General features: G+C 42.8%; 2 protein-coding genes across 3 annotated transcripts; both read left to right on the top strand.

Moving 5' to 3' along the window:
• Positions 1-974: 974 nt before the first annotated feature.
• LOC128816244 (solute carrier family 2, facilitated glucose transporter member 11-like) lies at positions 975-8,234 on the top strand. The gene is made up of 11 exons (XM_053993705.1): positions 975-1,070; positions 1,762-1,922; positions 2,438-2,562; positions 3,474-3,603; positions 4,472-4,620; positions 5,415-5,602; positions 5,927-6,037; positions 6,567-6,668; positions 6,895-6,970; positions 7,304-7,431; positions 7,819-8,234. Exons 1-11 carry the CDS (start codon positions 975-977, stop codon positions 8,023-8,025), a joined length of 1,473 nt encoding a protein of 490 aa, XP_053849680.1. The 3' UTR covers positions 8,026-8,234.
• Positions 8,235-10,757: 2,523 nt separating this feature from the next.
• On the top strand, positions 10,758-19,094 carry LOC128816243 (solute carrier family 2, facilitated glucose transporter member 11-like). Of its 2 annotated transcripts, none has more exons than XM_053993704.1 (12): positions 10,758-10,826; positions 11,745-11,843; positions 12,447-12,607; positions 13,640-13,764; positions 14,101-14,230; positions 14,838-14,986; positions 15,347-15,534; positions 16,533-16,643; positions 17,154-17,255; positions 17,582-17,651; positions 18,400-18,527; positions 18,860-19,094. In XM_053993704.1, exons 1-12 carry the CDS (start codon positions 10,803-10,805, stop codon positions 19,064-19,066), a joined length of 1,494 nt encoding a protein of 497 aa, XP_053849679.1. In that variant the 5' UTR covers positions 10,758-10,802; the 3' UTR covers positions 19,067-19,094. The 2 variants fall into 2 exon arrangements, with proteins under 2 accessions (XP_053849679.1, XP_053849678.1); XM_053993703.1 differs by having other exon boundaries at positions 17,576-17,651.
• Positions 19,095-21,208: the final 2,114 nt, after the last annotated feature.

Raw genomic sequence — 21,208 nt, 5'->3', positions numbered from 1 at the left:
TTACTAACCAATAAAAATAATTGGCAAGAAAACTACTAACCAGTTGGAGTCCCACATGAGGTCTGTAGAACTGTATAAAAAGGAGTTATGTGAATAAAGAATGGCCTTTTTTCACCATGAAGAAAATGGAATCCTGTGTGATTTATTCCCATACAAAATGACATGTTGAAATATTATCTCAGGCTCCTCTTTCTCTATGTAAAAAGGAACTTTTTCCACAGTAGCCAAAGAAAGCATCAGGAAAGACCTAGACTGCAAGCAGGGATGACTACCTTTGCATGCAAACTGGTGTGAAGAGGCTTGATGCCCATTCAAGCAACGACATTCCTCTGATTAGAAATTGGCTTGTAAATGCTTGGCAGTCACTGTTTGACTATGAAATATTCCAGGCATAGAGGTGCAGCATCACCTTTGTTGCTGGCCAGAATATCCCCAGTAACAGGGAGCAGTGGCAGTGGGGGGGAGTTGAGGCACATGTATTGCAGTCCCATATTCTTAAGCCTCCTATCAGAGAGTTCTAAGAAAAGGTGAATAAACTATGAAACCAGGAATGCCCTTCAATCCCCAAATGTTTATCTAGTCTCAGCCAAGTCACTGAGCAAAATATTCATTTAGGGAAGATAACAAGTGGGAAAGGAGGAGGAGAAAGGACAAGTAGATGGAATTGTTCACAAAATGCTTTTGCACGTTGCACTATGCTCCCACAACTATGACAGTGCAGATTAAGATGGCCAAAACTGAAGACTGAAGCACTGAAGTGTGTAACTGGGTCCTGGGAGGGATCTGTGAGCTTTGCCTCTACGCAGCATTCTCACTGTCCTGTGCTTCAGTAGCTGTGGTTTCCTATTGCTCCTGGGTCTCAGAGGAGGCAGGTGTGTGGCATTGTTAGAGCTCCTGAGGAAAGCACAGCACATTTGGAGGCATGTCTGGATAGCCGAACCAGTTTGTTTGCTGTTTGTATTTCCTGCAAGAAAATGAGCTACAACCTTTTTCTCCTGGCTTTTGTCCTGGGCATGACTGGAACCTTCCACTATGGATTGCAGGTCTCCATTATCAATTCTCCTGCTGAGGTAAGCATGGAGAGCTCAAAGAGTGAGCTACCAGGATTTCACTGCTCTTGTGTTTAATGAGGTTCCAACTTCTGTCTGATGTGACAGAACTGGGAAAGGGAAGGATGAATAATATCCACAAAGTCAGCCATTTTCCCCTTACTGAGTGGAATTGCTCCCAGGGCATTCTCCTCTCTCCATTGTTCTGGGAGTCCCTTGGACCACACACACTATTTGCAAGTGGCTGCAAGGTGAAATAGGGCAGGGAAGGACTGTAGCTCTAGAGCTGAGGTCAGCACTCGTACCTGCGGCTGGAACAGGAAAACTGGGGGTGGTGTTTGTCATCCTGAATGGTACCAAGGACACTGAGCTCATACTACCACCACAGATGAGCAGGAATGGCAGGAAAAGATCAGGTAGAGAAAAAATCAGGGTTTAGCACAGAAACAGAAGACCAGCCTACCATTCCCTTACTGGAACTCACAATTGATATTTAATATTGAAATATTTATTCATTGGATCTCATTGCTAAAACATCAGCTTCAGGGATGGTAATGGCAAAATTCCCATTGATTTCATTGGGGCTAAGATTTCAACCAAGGTAATCTATAGAAATGTATCAAAAAGACTGATAAGCAGGTAAGAGAATTAAAAAAGCAGTGCAATTATGCAAAAACATGTCGACTGAGTCAATTTTTTTTTTCTTTTAAAGTACATCCAAAGTTTCATCCGTGAGACCTGGCTGAAGAGATATGGCTCCTCTCCCAGTGCAGAGATGATCACTTTGATGTGGTCCCTCATTGTGTCCATTTACAGCATTGGTGGGCTCCTGGGATCCTCATCTGCTGGGTATTTGTCTGTTAGATTTGGAAGGTAGGAAGAGTGGTTACACCAGTCCTTCTGTTTACACCCACTACTGCAAAATAACCTGTGTCTCATGAGAAACACTGCTAGTAACGTGGCATTGGGAGCAGCCCAGGGCTTCCAATTAAAGACCAGTATAGTGAAGAAACAGAATGCAAAATCTGCCAGTGACAAGGAAAAAGGAAAATCATACCCTCTCCCTTATAAAGTCCAAAGCAAATCCAGTCCAGGGAAGTCATACAAGAAGTGCACGCATTTTAAAGAGAATTTCAGAGACAACCACTCACAAAGCTTCCGGTTCTCTTGGAATTGACTCTATAGATATTGACTGTACTAGAGGCATCCAAACCTTCACCTAACTGATCATTCTGTGACGTTTCCCCATTGCCATTTCCCATTTACTTCAGCTGATCTCAGAAGCCAGCACTGAGTCTGTAACCATGGTACAAGTCATGCCACTCCTGTCAGGCTGGGAATGAGGCAAGGGCAGTATTTATGCTCACATTAATTTGAATGAATTCCAGGAAGAAGGCCATGCTGCTTGCCAACATCCCTGCTCTGCTGGGTGCAGCTCTGATGGGACTCAGCCGGCTCTGTGGATCTTTTGAGATGATCATTGCTGGAAGGTTATTTTCTGGAGTCTGTGGAGGTAAATTGGCATTTCTACCAGTGGTATTAAAGAGTGGGAAGAGCAGTGACTGAGGGTCACAAGGATTCACCAGCCTGAGTAAACAGATCACAGATCTTTTACTACATTCTGCAGAGAGCATGATAGCTGAGTGCATTTTTCACTAAATAAGAAACCACAAACATTAAATGAGTAATGTATGACATCTCAATTTCTCTTTCTTCTATCTTTACATCCAGTCCATACAAAAGGTACTGCCAATTTCTGAAAAAACCAAAACATGCAATATTTCAGGGAAGCATGCTCACTCAATAGAGCTGGCCTCTGTTGTTCCTGTTGCTTTTCACTGTGGCTGATGCTGCCCTCCATATTACAGACAATGGAATGGTTTTCAAGCCAATTCAATTAGAATTTTCAATTCTAGTTTCCAGATGTCTCAGAAGGTTACATTCTACCAGTGCTTTTGATCCCTGAGTAGTTGGATAAAGATAATACTAGCCAGGAAAAAAAAGTTGAGAGGATAAATATTAATTAATTCACTGGCCAAATAGAATGTACAGCATTTGCCAACTTAGTGATTTCAAGCAGAAAATAAGGCACTTATCATCTGAACAGCCACTGAAAAATGTCATCTAAGACTAGCGGGAGTAACCACAGTGCTGTCTGTATATGTGGCTGTAGGAAACAATGTAAGAGAAGGGCAGCCTGGGGAAGGACAGATTTCCCACAGGCCCATACTTACTTAGCGAAACATTTAGCAAAGGCACAAGGCCATGGTATGGGGCACATGCTTCATGTCAGGCAGCCACATCCTCAGCACAGATAAAAATATATCTGAGAGCCAACCCTATAGGCACTGTCCATAGTGGTCCCCTCCAAAACACCAGACCTACGAGGGTTTGCATGGCCCTGAGAGTCCTTTGTCACTGCAGGTTTAACTCAGAATGTCCATATCATGTACGCTGGGGAATGTGCCCCACGGAAGCTCCGCGGGCTGATTGCCATAACAGCTTCTACCTTCTCTGCTATGGGAAAATTCGTAGGATTTGCTCTGGGTCTCAGGTAAGAGAGTCTGAAACATACTCAATTTCTTCTGTTCTTAAAATGTATGCATATATCAATGCACACCTGTGCCCAGGGGCTGCTATTTGGGGCAGTCGGTACCAGTCTGGTAACTCATGGATCTTGTAATAATGGTAATGGAGCCTATTTGGATGAGAAGCAGAGGGATCAGCCCCTGCAGGTTTTCCTTTAGCCCTTATGCTGGGACTGTTGGTCCCTGCAAGCCCTCAGGACACAGGAGGACACAGGTGGCCTTGCAGTGCCCGGCACTGAGCAGCAGGAGCCAACACCGTGCAGCTGCGGTGCTGCAGGCACGGGCCCTCTGCACTCCCTGCCGGGGACTCCCGGGTGGGAGCTGCCGGGACACAGCCAGCAGGGCTGGGGGATTACTGTAAACACAGGTGAACCCGGTGGGAAGAAATGCTGATGTCTGACTCCAGTTCAGAAGGCTGAATGATTTCTTTATTATAACTATACTAAAATATGTTAATATACTATTTAAAGGAGATACTAAAACTACAAACCTACTTTCCTAACTACCATTTCTGACTCACTCACAACTTGTGACCCTATTCTTGAGAGTCCAGCCACAGGTGGATTGGATTGGCCATCAGGCTCAAACAATCCTCACCAGAATCCAATCAAGCAATCACCCTAGGGAAACAGTTCTCCAAACACATTCCACATGAGAAAAACAAGGAGCAGAAATAGAAATTGTTTTCTCTCTCTTTCCTCTGTACTGCTCTATGAAAAATCCTGAGAGAGAAAGAAATGTGCTGCTACAGGGGATGAGCCTGCGTCTGCCTCTGCTGCCATGGCCAGCATGCACAGTGCCTCAGCCCCTCTCACCCTGCTGCTTTTGTTCCAGAGAAGTTCTTGGAGTGGAGGCTCTCTGGCCAATTCTCCTGGCAGCCAATGCAGTCCCTGCCCTTGCTCAGCTTCTCACCCTCCCCTTCTTCCCAGACTCTCCCCGCTACCTGCTCATTGACCAAAAGGACAAGGAGGGATGCATCAAAGGTAAGGAAATGAGCCATAAGCATTCATTTCAGGGACAAGGGGGAAATACTCTAAAGCCCCAAATGAGCCCAGGAAGAAATGTACAGATGGGAAAAATACTTTTGGTGTTTTGGCTCTGAAAGCACCTTCAGCTCAAATGAAATTCAGCCTCTTCTGTTTGGATATTAGTGCTCTCTTGACACTAGTATTTCCCGTACCCTCTGCCAGGGTCCTCCAAGAGTGGTGATCACACAGAGCTTGTATTTCCAGCAATGCAGATTCTGCCCTGAACAGTCAGAGTACACATACAGTACCTTCTCTGTGTGAGAGAGGTTCTGCACTGTCATGCTGTAGCTGTAAGCATTCCAGTTCTTCAGTAACCCTAAGAGCAGCTACTGACAGAAACTGAGCAGCAGCCACTGTGGGTATTTAGCTATTAAAAGATAGAACTCCTTCTATCTTCTATGTGAACTTATCTTTTATATGTAGGAGTCATTTTATCTTGTCTGTGTTTTGGAGTGTGCACTAGAACTGCACCTTTAGCAGGAAGGTGTTCAGGGAGGGATTGGTAAGAATGTAAGTGTGACTTACATTGAAAGACTGTCAGCAGCTATTGGCCAAAGGTGAGGTCACGGGTAAGATTTATGGGTAAATCCAGACAGGAATGATCTGTCATATCTGAGCCCTGATCTCTAGGAAGTTAATGCAAGAAAAGAGCATTAAGTTCTAATAAGATACTCTGCAAATCAGGAAATCATCTTCTGGACTCATGTCTGTGCTGGTGAGCTTGGTCACCTCTCCTCCTCTCCTTCCAGCCGTGAAGCAGCTCTGGGGGGATGGGGACCATCTGGCTGAAATAAATGACATGATGTCAGAGCAGAGAGCCATCGGTGGGGAGAAGGTGAAGAGTGTTTGGGACCTGCTGCGGGACAGAGCCGTGCGCTGGCAGCTCATCACTCTGCTCCTCGTGGTCTCCTGCATCCAGCTCGTCGGGGCCAACGTGGTACGTGCAGTGCTTCGCTGTGCCCCCTGCAAGCTCCTCAGAGAGAGTAACCTCTGCAAGGGGCTGGGAGTGGCTGCAACAGTGCCCTAAGGAGGGATCTGTTGGTACTGTTTGTTACAACCTTTCCCCCTGGAAGTTTGGGACCTGGGGTAAGTCGAGAGCTGTGTTTTAGCAAGTGTTTTCTGAAGGCATTTCATTACCCTGGAATGATAAGATGGTTTTCTATTTTGTTAAGGTCTGGTTAGTTATTTTCTGTCCAAAAAGAGACACTAGTGTAAACATGGCCACATGTGTACAGCTTTCACAAATTTCTACTCTTTCCAGGTTTACTCTTATGCATACAGTATCTTTACAAAGGCTGGAATCCCCCCTGCTCAAACCCATTATGTCTCCCTGGGGATTGGGACCACTGAGATCTTCTCCACAGTTCTATGTGTAAGTGGCTTTTCAGCTGAATTTTGTTCTGCTGTAATACATTGCTCATTTTGATCTTTAGAAATACTGTAAATAGAGCTTCAGGGGTCAAATTTTTGCAACAAATCAACCATGGAACCAATCAGATAAAGCCCTCTCCCCACACCCTGCAAGCATGGACATTTCTACTGAGCTTCTGGAAAGAGTTGAGAGTCTTTCTGTCAAAATCACAACCCATTCTGGGCGAGACCTGGGAGTCCCAGTTCCCCCCTGGAGGAAGGGCAGATGTCATGTGCCAGTAGGACCCAGGGCTGCAGGAATCACAGCAGTGTAAGCATTCCCACCCACTCTGCTCTCCTGCCTGGCTCTCCTTTGCCTGCAGGACGCCACCTCTGACCTCCTCTGCCCAGACAGTGCTCCCTGCAGCCCTGCACCTCCCAGCTCCTGCTCCTCCCTGCAGCTCCTGGTCCTGCTCAGGGCCCCCAGATGGGGCCAGTGAAGGCAGAGGCTGGAGCAGCTCACCAGTGGCAGCATCTCCTCCTGCTTGCAGGGCTTCCTCATCGAGCGTGCAGGGAGGAAGACACTGCTGTGGAAAAACTACACAGTGATGGCCTTGGCTCTAGGGCTCCTCACAGTCACTCTCTCACTGCAGGTAAGACCCCACTGATGCATTAGAACTGTGCCCATGTTTTATTGTGTGACAGATAGCATGACTGTTTCCCTCCCCACAAATCACTTTTTAGTGAGTAGAAGTATAAAGTAGATAAATAGATCTATGTTAAACATTGACATACTTAGTAGTGATGCACATTTGTAATGGAGCTAGATAAATAAAATTTTATTTTCTGATTTTATTTGCTTTTCATTTCCTACCACAGGACTCCTTTTTCTGGGTACCATACTGCTCTGTTACACTTGTCTTTATTTTCATCATGAGCTTTGGCATTGGGCCAGGTTGGTATTTTCTACTGGAATGGTTTCATTTATTCACTCATTCCTTCCTCACTGCAGCCTTTAGGAGAGATCCCAGGCATAGCTCTTCCACAGTAGGCATGAATCCCTACTTCTGATTCAGTGCAGGTGTCGATATTTCCCTACATACTATGCTAGGAGGTAAAATTCATTTCCTATTGCATTCCTACATGCCTTTTTCTGAAGAGCCAGGCACCACCTCAGACACTTCCAGGCCACTTAAAGCCATGAACTTACGCAGCAAAATGAAGCATTAGGTACAAAAGCATCTTGCAAAGTTTCTAAGCTTCCTTCTTTCTTCAATATTATTTTCAGGTGGAGTAGCATGCCCCTTGATCACGGAAATATTTATTCAGTCATACAGACCAGCTGCTTATGTTTTTAATGGTGTTATAAACTGGATCCAACTCTTCATCCTTGGACTTGTGTTCCCTTTCATTGTGGTAAGCAAAGTAGGGTGTTTGTTTCAGTTCAGAGGAAGTTAGACCCCTCTTGAACCCAGAGCATGCTTCTCTTATCAGCACTTCACTTCACAGAGCCCAAATTAATTGCAGTTCTGATGGCCTCTTCCATCTTAACCAGATATTTACTGGAAGTGTAGCAGACCCACAAAATGCTTCTAACTCTACACAAGTTAGAGTGACATAGGCAACACAGATGCAGTGACAGAGGCACCAACACTGTCAGATGTCATTTGAAGCAGGATTTATATCAACTAAGTCTCTGACCAAGTTCTTTTAGTAAATACAAACCCAGAAACGCTATATCATAAGAGAAAAAAATAAAGATAAATGTTTATGAACACATTTTTTCTCTTTGTTTTCCTGTAGGAAGGTCTTGGTAATTTCTGTTTCATCATTTTCCTGACATACTGTCTGTCCATGGCTATTTTTGTATTCCTGGTGCTGCCAGAGACCAAAGGAAAGACCATGCTGCAGGTCAAGGAGGAGTTCAACTGCCTCAACTACCGTGGAAAGAAGGGGCAGGCAGCCCTACAGCAGAGAAAGTGCTCAGTGGTGACTGTTACTAGGCTTTAAGAACAAACCCTCCACTTCATATTTTGGTCTTTTATTACTGTAGTACCCAGAAGTTTCACTAAGCAAGAGAGAATCTATAGATCCACCAAAAAATCACCTTCAGTACAGGGTACAGCATGAACTTGGTAGTTCTCTCCAGCTTCTGAAATATGAGCTGAATTAATTCCTCTGCAGAAGAAAATGAAACACAGTTTGTAGAGAAAATAAGATCTTTGTCAGTCCCTCTAAGCTTGAAGTTATAAACTGAAAACACAGGACTCCACAGCTGGCAGAAGTGATTCTGGAAGGTCCAGAGGTACAGCAAACTTGCAAAGAAGACAGAGCTTTGATACTGAAATTATCTGCTCCTATTAACAAGTCAATGCCAATGAGCTTTCCCAGAGAAGAAGCTTCAGTTCACAGGAGAAGTGTTTAGCTCTTTAATCCAGTGAAAGAGGAGTGCCTTGCCTATCAGCAGGCAGAATCAATATGCAATGTTCCCCCACGTTTACAATCTTGGAGGTTCTATTGGGAAAAACAGGGATATGTCAGCACTGATAGAAAGCAATGAGCAGAGAAAGCAGAACAGCAGGAAATCATGAGTGGGCAAATCCAGTGTGCAGATTCTCCTTCACTGGCAGTGACTGTGTAGTGCCTCTCCAGCCTGGAGAACGCTGGGTTTCAATGGCATTGAGCCCTGAGAGTGACTGTTACTTACAAGACAGAGAAGAGGGACACCTCTCTTGGAGAATTTAATCCACGTGTGTGACTGTTCTCTTTCCAGGTCTCTGAATACTTCACATTTTCATTATAAAACCTGGTAAAAACAGCTTCATATCTGTGTTCATTGCTATATGATATGACAGTTTTTTGGTCTTTTTCATACTTTACAGTTTTCTGATAAGGAAATAAAAAACAGTGACTAGGAAAACACATCCTTCTGATTGTGCCTGGATTGATTGTCATTGAATGAAGAGTCAGGGACAGAGAAGGACCCATCTTCTGGGGTGGTGTTGTTGGGCTCAAGGAATACCGTATCTGTCTTGTTCTGGAGATGAGATCTTCACTACCAACTGATGCAGATGCTGCACAATAAATTTTGCAAAAGGATCTGAATATTGAGCAGCAGTTTTCTTCACAGCCCTAAGGCTCCTGCTATTTTATCTTCACGTTGTCCTCCAGCAGTATTTGTGGCAGTGCCAAAATCTAATGCCAGGAGCAGGGAACTTTCCCAACACAGCCATTCCTCCCATGACAATCATACTACCAAAAAAAACTAGATAGAGTTTATTGTTTCAAGGTTTGAGATCATTGATTGCACAATGCCACTTTAATAACCAGTCTATATTCCTTCTTCTGGTCAAAAATGCAGGGAAAAAAAAATTGGAAGTGTTGTGAAAAGAAAATATTAGATAATTGATTATTTTAAAGGTCCTTATTTGGTTTGGTCTTTCTCAAACTTACTGGTTCCCAATGAGGAAGTTTCTATTGTCTTACTAGACATTAAAAACTCATTTCCTTATACATATCTTTCTGCAGCATGATTGTGGTCAACCTGTCTTACTTCTCCCCTCCTACTAAAGGATGTCCACAAGAGGGGAAGTGTGGTAAATCATTAGCACTGCCATAAACTATCATGGATTGGGAATAAAGGTTGAAGAGGTACTTGTGAATCTGCAGTTCCAGGATCCAGGATGGATCCAGGGTCACACAAGTGCAACACAGAACATCTCTGAAAACAAAATCCCTCCAGGTCCAGGCTATTGGGTGAGCTTAATACTGGAAAAAGCACATTTCATGTAGTGTTCAAGTCCCAGGTGGATGGATGCACCTTGTCCTCTTCTTTAGGAAAAGAAATAAAACCTCTACTAGGCATTTAAGGCTTGCTTTTTCCATTGTACAGCACTGAACAATGGTGTGAGGCCAGACGAAAATGAGACAGCAGTAGGAGTACTCTAGAGGGACACAGACAACAGGAGGAACAGGGCTCTGCAGGGACTGTTTGATCAACCAGATGTTAAAAACTGGTCACAGACAGTGTTTAGAAACCTCTCCAGGAAGGTCCAGAGCTGCCATGTGTATCTTTGCTTCCATCCTCAGCTCAAAGAAGAATCTTCCTCTCCCCTCTAGTTCCTCCAGCTCGTCAGCTCCCTGCCCGCTGAGATGTGGCATCGTGCTCTGGCACACAGTGGGGCAATTCCACTGTTACAGAGAGGCTTCTGAGTGGCTCTGGAAAAACTCGGAGCCTCTGTAAAGAACTGGGAGTTAGCAAGGACACAAAATGCCAATATTCCAATACTCCATTTCCTACATCTGAAAACTGTTCAAGCAATTATAAATCTTCTAGCAGGCAAGAAGAGGCATTATGGCTGAGCTAGAGTTCTAAAGGCCTGTTGTAGACTGGAGGGAAGGAAAACCTCCTCTGCCCAAGCTGCTTTTCAGAGAGGTGAAGAGGGACTGTTCCACTGAAGGGAAGATTGTGGCACTGTCTGACTCCTCACACAACTGGAGCACTCGGGGGTTTTAGCAGTGTGAGTAAGGGCCAGTGCTCCCAATTCAAAGATAAACATTTACCAGTGTTGTAATCAGCTTGTCATATCTGGGTCTTAGAATAATTAAACCAGCAAGAAGAGGCCCTGGCCAGTGTCAGGGGAGGACACAATTTGCTAAAAGCCACATAGTTAGAATTTAACTTCTGTGCTGTGATCCCAAATTCTCACAATCTCAGTGTGGAACCCATCTCTCTCATCTGGCAGACTTGACAAGGGCTCTCAGAGTGGGCAGGGTTTCAAGGGGAAATGCCTGGTTTCCTCTCAGACCTGGTGAGTATCCAAATTCTTGTGTTCTAGCCCTGGTCACTAACAGCAGCATGGTCTAAGATTGCAGCAAAGGGAATACTTCTTGTAATAAAAATGAGCAACAGAACTTGTGGCAACACTGGCTGAGCAATGACTGACTAAATGGCATCTGCAGAAACTACATTAGAAATGCAAAACAGTGAGAGGTTTAAGAGAGGACCTGGGAAACCAGGAAAGATGGGAATTTGGGGGGAGAACACAGTATCAGTGAAAAATACAAAACACAAAAAACTCTCCCTCTCTACTGCTCTGTGCTCTCAAGGACAATTGAGAATACTCAGCAGTTTAAAGTATGACCTGACTAAATGCCTGGAAACATTTGTGCTTGTGAGAAATGCTCTGAAATTCAGTGTACATCATGGAAACACAGCATTTCCGATAGGAGTTATTCAGATAGGGCCTCTAAAAATGTTGTTTCATACAAGATTGATGAAAGTGAAATATTAAAAAACAGTTTTGAGAGGACAGACTTGAGTAATCTCTGGAAAATGCTGAACACTGTCCCTGAGGAGGCAAAGGTGAAAGCATAAAGGGATTCAAGAAAGCTGTAGCTTCTTTCTAGTACAAAGGTAAACACAAATGATCTCAACAAGGCTTTTATGATTTTTGTTTTCTGTGGTTAGCAGAACTAACAGAATTAGAGAATGTATCTTTTCAGATTGCTAATAGCTGGGAGAGGAACATAGCACAAAGTGCAGGTGTGTGTTTTAACAATTTAACAAATGAATTGTCTTGATTATTGTGAAATTCAAGATGGGTTTTTGCATGTTAAAGGTTGCTTAGTCATAGAAATGTGAAGATATAAGGTGCTGTAAATTATCTCACGGTCTGAAAGGCGTGCTGGTCTCAGGAGCTTAGGATGTGTTCCGTTCTCTTTGGCAGGTTCAATACCGGAGGCTGCTGCTAATGATTGTGCTGCTGGGAATTGGTGGAACCCACCTCTCTGGTTTTCAAATGTCTGTCATCAATTACACTTCTCTGGTAGGCAAAGCTGGAGAAAAGAAAATCCCATCTCTAACTGTTCCTCATGGTCCTAGGCCTTGCACTTTACAGAAGTTCTTGGGTGTTGCTATGTCAGTTCATTGCCAGCTGTTTCCAATGCCATACTGTCACTGCCAAAGTGTGCATGATTGCAAGGAGCTGTGCTCCGAAGACAATTTCCCACAGAATTTTGTGGAAACAACATATTGAGATACCTCCTTAAAGTTTATGCCATGGAGGAAAAAAACCCCCAAAAATAGCTGATGGAATCAGCCTTCAGCTCAGCCCTTTCCTCTTTAAATCCATTACTGGCCACAAGAACATTTGCACTTTACTATAATGAATATGTAATATAATGAAGGTCCTAGTTTTTTGGTGTAGGAGAGGTAGGATTCAACACACTAAAGGGTATAATTAACTTTTGAAAGATGCTTGTACACTATTAGGCTGTATGAGAGGAAATAACCATCCTTATTTGCAAACAAATGTCCTGTGGTCACGCTTTTAGTCACGACTATTAATCGAATTTGTTTAAATTGTAAACATTATGAAGAACATTATGATTAGTGTCTCGGTGGAACAAAAATCTCCTTTTTGTCCCAGTACATTCAGAAGTTTGTCAACGAAACTTGGCTGGAGCGATACGGTTCTGTGCTGCCTCAGGAGACCCTGATGCTACTGTGGTCCCTCATCGTGTCTGTGTACTGCATGGGTGGGATGATAGGGTGTCTGTGCAGTGGGTACCTGACTGCAAAATTTGGAAAGTAAGTACATTTCCCAGCATCTCGCTACCCAGGGCTGTAACAGGGGAAGCTATTAAATATTAGTCAATTAAAAGAAGGGATACCAGAATTTCACTGCCCCCTGCTGCCACAGAAATTACTCAGCACATAAAACTAAACTGGGGTGCATCGGAGAGACAAGAACACGAAGATATTTCTGATTCCCTTGTCACAGCTTTTGTTGACATACAATTCCTGTCGTTCTGCTGACATTTTACCCTGCAGGAGTTTCCTTCAGCCTCATTCAGCCTTACTGCTCACACAGTAAGAGGTATCTAGCTTCTCCCTTTCCACTCCTCTGCAAAGAATCATGCCTTTTTATAACCAGATTTGGTTGTCCTATATGCAATGGGTTTAAATGTGGCTGTTATAAATGAATTAATCAATTTAATAATTAAAGGAATTTATTAAATTAAATCGAAGTGAAATTGGAAAAGCTACAAGTAAATCAGCACCGAGTCAGGCGATCGATGCTGGGTGAACTGGGTCTGGACTAATGCAGCACCAACACCCTGGCAGTTCACAGGGTACTGGTTTCACAGGCTCTTTTTTATACTCTTTCTAGACTTAGTGGGATTCTGGGGGGGTCCCCTTCTTTCCTTTTGTCCTTTTTTAACATATTTATGCATGTTCTTTTCTTGTGGTGCTTCTAAACAAAGGTTTTCCAGAAATACTCTGATTGTTAAAATCCTGTTAGACGGTAATCACCTCAAATGTCTTGTTCTGGCGACAAATATTCATCTTATCGTTCAAGGCATATCTTCTAGACAGAATAATCTTTCAGAATAACTATCTTTTGAGACAGGAATTCATCCTGTGTATATTGCTCTTTCCCGTCACTTGGTTCCATTAAAAAGCTACTGTATTTTTTAGTCCTGAGCACGAATTTATTCTAAATCATATATTACAGTGGCCATGGCTTCAGCCTGTAAATCCAGAGGAGAAGAGTCAAACATCAGTCAAGGAAGAAAAAGTAAAACATGGATCATACCCAGGTTTCGTTCCCTGTTGCAGGAAGAAAAGTCTGCTGCTCAACAACGTGGTGCTAATAACAGCAGCACTGCTCACTGGCTTCAGCAGGAGAGCCAAGTCCTTTGAGATGATCCTGGCTGGGCGCTTCCTCGAGGGCATCGCTGCTGGTAGGACTCCCCACTGGCCCATGTTAATGTGACTTCTTTGGGGTGGGTACAGAAATCTTCCTGCTGGGAGTACCCAGGAATGTGCTGGAACCCAGTGCAACAAGGAACAGACTGGGGCAAGGGAAGATGAGCTGTCCTTTGCCTTCAGGAGCTCTTGTAGAGAGATCTGCTGGATTAGCTAAACATCTTGAAATAAAAGGTACATTTTCAGCCCATTATTGCAGAGGATATATGGGAGAGGGTTCAGAAGAGAGAGGAGAGAGCTGCAAGGGACTGAAAAGGGACCCTCTCTCTTTCTTTCCACAGCTTTAGCACTCTCCTGTCTTCTCCCTTTAGGAATACATATGAATGCCCATGTTCAGTATGCTGGAGAGATCTCACCTAAGAAGCTTCGTGGATTTATAAACGTGACCTCCACAGTGTTTCTTGCACTAGGAAAAACTGTAGCACGAATTCTTGGATTAAGGTGCCTGTGCTACTCCTTCTCTGCCTGTTTTATATTTATTTTTGTTCTATATAGCAGGGAAGTGGTGTTCTCCCAGTCCTAGAATCAGACATACACCAAGGGTGGGGTTTTATTTTGCTTAACTACAGCAGTCAAAGAGGAGGCAACTAACCCATACAAGTCACTGAGGTTTCCATGCTCATTCCCTGGGGATAGAAAGGCCTTTCTCTTGGGAAAGGATGACTCAGTCTCTGGAGGTTCAGTCCCTCTGCTGGAGTTAATAAGAAACGATTGTATGTAAATACTCATATTAAACTTGCGAGATCTAAACGTTTTGCTAATTTCTTGATAACTTCATGCAGAGTTGCAATGTTGGTTCAGAGAGGTGTTGTGGGAATATTTTGACCTTCAGAAATTAAAAGTCTAAGAAAGATGTCAGTCTTGCAGAAGAAATAAAGTATTAGTCTATTTTCCTGTCACTAACCTAAACATCATCCATTTCAATTGAACTTTTCAATGACTGTATGTATTTCATGTCTCTTTAGCTAGACTAGAATTTAGAAAATACCTGTTTAGTTATAACTGTAATTTTACTGGACTATAAATAGATTCTAACATGCTTTCATAGAGAACTTTTAGGAACTGAAGATATGTGGAACGTGCTATTGTCCTTCTCTGGGCTGGTGGCATTGATTCAACTGATCTTTTTGCCATTCTTTCCTGAGTCCCCACCCTATCTCTTGCTGCAAAAAGAAGACAAAGCTGGTTGCTTGAAAGGTAAAATAAAACTTTAGATCCTTAGTTTGTTCAATCATTGCTCTTGAGAAAGTGAAGCTAACAGCAGGAATTGGCTTTTCTATTAGCCAGCCACAGATTTCTTGATAATTACATGATTAAAGTCCTCCAGACCAAGCAGAGTCAAGACATTTAAGATCTACCCTTAACTGCTACAGCATTTTCCAGGGAAGTTTCACCATGTTCCAGTAAGTGATGTTCCTTCCAGTCCTTTGCTCAGTAACTGACGAATCAAAGCATGAACTCAAGTGCAAAAGTTTAGTGTCATTAAAAGTTGGAAAACACAGAATTAGGAGGGGATCAAATGATGGAGGAGTAAACTTCATTGTGTCTCTTCTGTAGCCATGAAGCAACTCTGGGGAGAAGGGAATTACCACACAGAATTTGATGACTTGATGAAGGAAAAGGCTATAACAAAAGGCACCAAAATCATGAATGTCCTAGAGGTGCTGAGAGAACGATCTGTGCACCCACAGCTGTGTACCATGCTCCTCCTTTTGCTGAGCCTGCAGCTCTGTGGCCTGAGTGCAGTTGAGTATGCCCTATTTCCATGCTTGCATCTCCTATGAAGTCTCCAAAGTGCCACAATGCCAACTTGTCCCTTTCCTCTGGGTCTGCATTATTCCTCCTCACACAGAGCCCACTGCCTGACACCTGTGCTATCATCCCCAGTATTGTTCATACCTTTCAGGGAGCTTCTCAGGTGGGAATACAAGAGCTCCAACTCAGCCTAAGTTCCTGCAAGGGCACCGTTGCCTTCATTCCCCTGGTGGTACAACCAAGGAATCTGTAGAGGAAAGGGGCACAAGTATCCTAAGGCTTACAGCAGCCCAGCACCACTTTCTTTGATTTCTGCAGTAGCAGATGGCCAGCTTTTGCAATCCAGTTTCATTTCATTTGAGAAAGGACATTTATGCATTAAGCAACATCCTTTCAGCAGTTTCCAGTAAAGCTGGCTGAGCCCAGTGCAGCCCAAGCTGGCAGTCATCCCCTTCATGTTATCACTCGTCTGGGGGTCTGTCCATAAGCCCTGGTTCAGCCTGTGCTGGAGGTGGTTCGTTCCAGCTGCCAGCAATGGAATTCCCTCTGCACTCTGCTGGCAGGGAAATGGTGCCCATTCCCTCAGGAACTCTGCAGATGAGCAGCTTCTGTTTAGCAACTGGAAAAGGGCAACAGAATCAACTGTTTGCTTGACAATGTATGGTGTGCTAAGACTGAGATTTGCTCTTTCTCTTGTTTTGTCCCTCTCCTTTCCCTTTTTGCCAAAACAATACCTTTTCCCATGTTTTACAGGCAATATACTCCTTTCAACTACTTTTTTTTTACTTCCCCCCCCCCCCCCCCCCCAGTCCATTTCCTTGATTGCCATTAACCTTTCAATTTCTCACATCTGGAGCAGTTATGTTACCTCTCCTAAGGCCCAATAATGTATTGCTGGTTTTGCAGTGAGGACAAATCTAGTTCTAAGTGATCCTGGATAAGCACATATCACATCTATTAACTGTGCTTTATTTTTCTTATTTCCTAGATCACCTTTTACACCTCAGAAATTTTTGAAACAGCCAACCTGCAGGAAAGCATAATCCCATATGTATCAGTAGGAGTTTCAATCTCTGAACTCATCTCTATCATATTCTGTGTAAGTCAGAGCTTCCTGGAGTTTTAAGAATTAAAGTATTCTTCCTTGAAGCAAATGAATCTTCTCCTTATGAACCAAATAATTTTTCTGTGGTGCTGCATAAATCTGTACAGTGGTTGTTACCATCCACTGCAAATTTTGTCCCAACTTTCATGTGTTTCATCCCATCTTCATTCATTTTAATTTCTTATAAGAATCCCTTACTAAATGTCATTCAGACATAAATATGTGTCCTCATTTCCATATGTTTGTGTATATCTATACATTCAGAAGGAGTTGTAACATGATTCCATCAATTACAATGTTTAAGAAGTAGCTGCAATGCTGGGCAGTGATGGTAATTCATAGTATTAGAGTGTAGAAGGAATTCAATAAAATAACAAAGTTGGTGCCAATAAGATTTGTGTTCTCTGAAAAAGAATTCAAGGGGAATGCTTGATTTGTTGGATGGCTCACAGTTGGATTTTGCCACACTTCCAGTGATAGGCAATATTTTTTTCTATTCCTCAGAGCTCCATAATCGATCAGTTTGGACGCCGAGCGCTCCTGTGTGGTGGTTATTTGCTGATGGCACTGATCCTGGTGTTGCTTGAAACAAGCCTTCTGCTGAGTGTAAGCAAATGTCTCTCCAGGAGTGATCTGCATCAGAATTCTCTGTGCAGGACACAGATAGCCAGCCTTAGCTTTCATGTCCAAACCAGCAGGTCAGAATGTCTGCTAAATACAAGCTCACCTCTGTAGATGTGACACCAACAGCTGCTTCTGGCCTTCCTCTGTGTTCAGTAAAGAAACATAAGCAGGTCTAGAGAGCATCTACTACACAGCTCAGCATCATGGGCTTTTCCAAAATATTGCTGCTCCTGTGCTTGGATCAGCTGTGTTACAGCATTAAAAATGGTTTTTGTTCTCTTCCCTCCCTTCACCTTTTCTAGGATCAGTTCCTGTGGTTGCGGTACTGCAGTGTTATTCTCATCTTTCTGTTCATCATTGCTTATGGACTAGGACCAGGTGAGCACTGCAATAAAAGCATCAGGAGAGCTTGGACCACAGGGATAAGCACAGGTCATGAGTGTATAGAAGTAGAACTAGAATGTGTGAGTATATCTCTGAAAATCAACAGCTTAGTTGAGACTGAGATTGAGGGAATCTCAATTTTTGATGAATTAATTACCCAAGAAACAATTTCTTCAACAAATCATTCACACCCAGATGAATCAGGACCCTGTTTTCTCTCACTGGATTACAGGTTCAAACCAAATAAATTCTTGTTAATTGATTCATGAAGACTTATTTTGCAGTGTGAATGCTGTTCAGTGCATACAGGTTCAGATGGCTGATCTCTGTCAATGGGCAGAGGTAGGCTTTTCTAAAATACCAGAGTTTTCTCAGCTTTCATCTATGAAAGACTGACACCTGACAGCATGCATAATCTGCCTCTTAGCACTGCTCTGTTCTTTCTTGTCCTCTCTTCATATCACCCTTAATCACCTACATCAGTAACTTGCAGAACCTCACTCACCTAAGACCAGGATTTACTCTGGAAGTTCTCTGACTAAACACTACCAGTAGTTACTAAAGTCTCCAAATTCAAATGTCAGCCTTTAGTATTGTAAGGGTTGCTCCTGACAACCATGAATGTCTTGAAAACACGACAGAATTCCCACAATAGCAGAACTGAGGTATCTTCTATGGGAAATGGTCAATTACAACAATGTTTCTATCACTTTTTTATGTTGTTTTTTTTTTTTTCCCTCAGCTGGAGCTGTTATGGCTGTCATGAACGAAATCTTCACCCTCTCAACAAGGGCCTCTGCTTTTGTAATTGGTGGAATCGTCATTTGGCTAGGCCTCACCTTCACTGGAATGATTTTCCCCTTTGCTGTAGTATGTAATTTGATTCAAATCTTCTCTTTGAATCTGTCAATTTAATCAGGATTTCTAGGCTGATCTGGACAGAGAGTAGGATGAAATTACTTGTAGATGATCAAAACTGTAAATCCCTCATTGCTATGGTATATGAAGGCCATTTGTATGAAACAAGTCTCAATACTTCAGAAACTACCTGCTGCCCCAAGAACAGATTGAAAAGATAAATATTGTTGCTGTAAAATGAGCCTATTCCTTATTTCATAGGAACAAATCAACAACTTTCAAGAATCTATGGGTGCAAGTGTTGCCAAGGAAATCATTCATCTTGTTCTATTTTTTATCTCTAGATGCTTCTTGGTCCTTTTTGCTTCCTCATCTTTGTTGCTGTCCTGGTCATTTCAGTGGTTCTTATCTACCTGTTCCTCCCAGAAACAAAAGGGAAGTCAACCTCTGAAATCACAGAAAAATTCAAAACCTGCCGGTTTAAGAGGAAACGTCATCAGGCTGTGGAGATGAATGCTGCTGAAGAAAAGACATTTTGCACCAAGCTCTGATAAGCCACCATAAATAATTTCCACTGTTCTGACATAACACATCAATTGTATTTCAGATTTTTCTCCATTGCTATCATTTTAAAGCAGCAAGATTTGTGTCTATGTTTCTTACTTTATAAGAATAAAGTTCTGCTCAGGATTAAGAGCAGGATGAAGATAGGATTAAACATAGCCACAGTTCTTGCAAATAATTTTGGTGTCATTTTTTTATGCTATCACACTGTAAAGGACTTAGTGTTGATTGTGAATGGTGCACATGAACAAATACCAGGTAGAATACAAATGCCAGGTAGAATAACATCTTCTATTTCCTTGAGCTGACATCAAGTAACTGCATGTCCTGATTGTCTCTGTGGCTGTCAGGGATCAGCCCTGATCCTCAGGCATTTGGTGCAGAACTCTCACTTGCGTCCTCTGGAGCAAACTGACTGGAGCATGACTGACTTGCATCCTCTGGAGCAAACTCTCCATGCAGATCAGTTGTAGCAAAATCAGGAGGAAGTTCTTGTAATATATTCTGGTGCCTCATGGATGGCACAAGGGTTAACAAATGCACACCCAGTGCTGAGAGCTGGAAGAAAAGAGCCCTGGAGAGAGACAGAGTGTAAGGTTTTGAGAGAGTAGACAGCTTGAAAACTCAGCCCATTTTATAGAAAGTAACTTCTCAAAAAAAGCAGGGAGAAGTTGTGATATCCAGTATCTACTGGCTGTGTGCTGCTCTAGGACACCCTGCACTTTGCTGCTGCACACCAGCACACAATGCTACACTTCAGTGCTGTGCTCCACAGCACCCCTGCACTGTGCTGCTCCAGGGCTGCCAGCCTGCTGTCTAATCACTGCCCTCCCCAAACTCTTCTACCTTTGTATAGGATCAATTCTTCTTCCTGTTTCTGCCACGATTGCAAATGGTATTTCATGCCTCCTCTTTAGCAGGACCATAAGTCTTTTCTTTCTGTAGTTTACCCATTCTTTTTTATTATCATTGTTCTGAGGTCTGAATTAGTATTGAGTTTTAGGGAGTTTTCTATTTAAAAATTTAAAATAATACACTCACTGCTTCTCAAGGAATAACCACAGAAGAAGCTCTGATATTAAAGTGCCAGTGTGTGTTCTAGCAATTGAAACCTGATTTAGATTTTAGATTCACTCTCTTTATCAGTCCCTGTATCAAAACTCATGATAGTGGATGTTCCCATTCAGAGGGCCCTCTCCTGTTGAGGGGCTGAAATATTTAATCCACCCATTTAAAGTGTTGCCCAATTGCTACAAAAAACATAAATCAACAGAAATCATAACAAGTAAACATTAACCTCAGCCTCAGAGTAGGATGGTTATTGAAGCTGAAGGTGCAGAAGAGGCATGGGAGAAAACACTTCCTTGGTCTGACAGAGTTCTGTCTGCCTGGGATCAGCCACACTTCTGATGCAGATGGACAAGCTCCTTCCAGAAGTGGTGAGTACTGCAGCTGGCAGCACCAGCTGTTAGCATTAACTTTCAGAAGAACTGAGAGGTTGCCTGTTGCAATTGCCATTCCTAAAGATAATGCATTACATATTTAGCAAACTTTTTTTCAAAATAATAGGGTAGGCAGGGGATAATCCTTTAAAATTAAAGCTAGCATTTAAAATTTAAAAACCAAAAGACACAGAGTTAATGTTCTGGTCTAAATCATCATGGAAATTTGAAGAAAGTTCCAGCTGGTTACAAAAACTGATTTAAAAAAATTTGAAATCAAATCAATGTACTTCTTAGATGGTGAGGTGTTTCTGTACCATTTCTACCTGCCTGCTTCCATGTCCAAGTGTGGTACTCTCAGGCTACTCTCCTAGCTGGTAGCCTGATAATGTTATGAAATGGTACATTTGAAAAGAAAGGTTTTGTGAATGGTTTAGTTAATGTGAAGACGAGCAGCAAAACTGAAAATCCAGAACCTTTATCTGGTTGATTTTTTTTTTTGCATTTATGCTTTCCATGTTCTTCTGAGATGGTTTAAGCATCATCAAACAAGCCAATATCCTAGAAATGCAGGGGCTATGATATCACAGCTTCTTCTGTGATGAGCTTGTACTGTTCCTTGCATGTTCAGTACCATTGGTTGTTTGTAATGTTCCTTGTGTTGGGAGCTGTTGGATCCCTCACAAG

Source organism: Vidua macroura, chromosome 18 (assembly GCF_024509145.1).
Source record: "Vidua macroura isolate BioBank_ID:100142 chromosome 18, ASM2450914v1, whole genome shotgun sequence".
In the NCBI taxonomy this organism is placed as follows: domain Eukaryota; kingdom Metazoa; phylum Chordata; class Aves; order Passeriformes; family Viduidae; genus Vidua; species Vidua macroura.
Note: the sequence above shows the minus strand (reverse complement) of the source record. Positions and strands in the feature narration are given on the sequence as shown.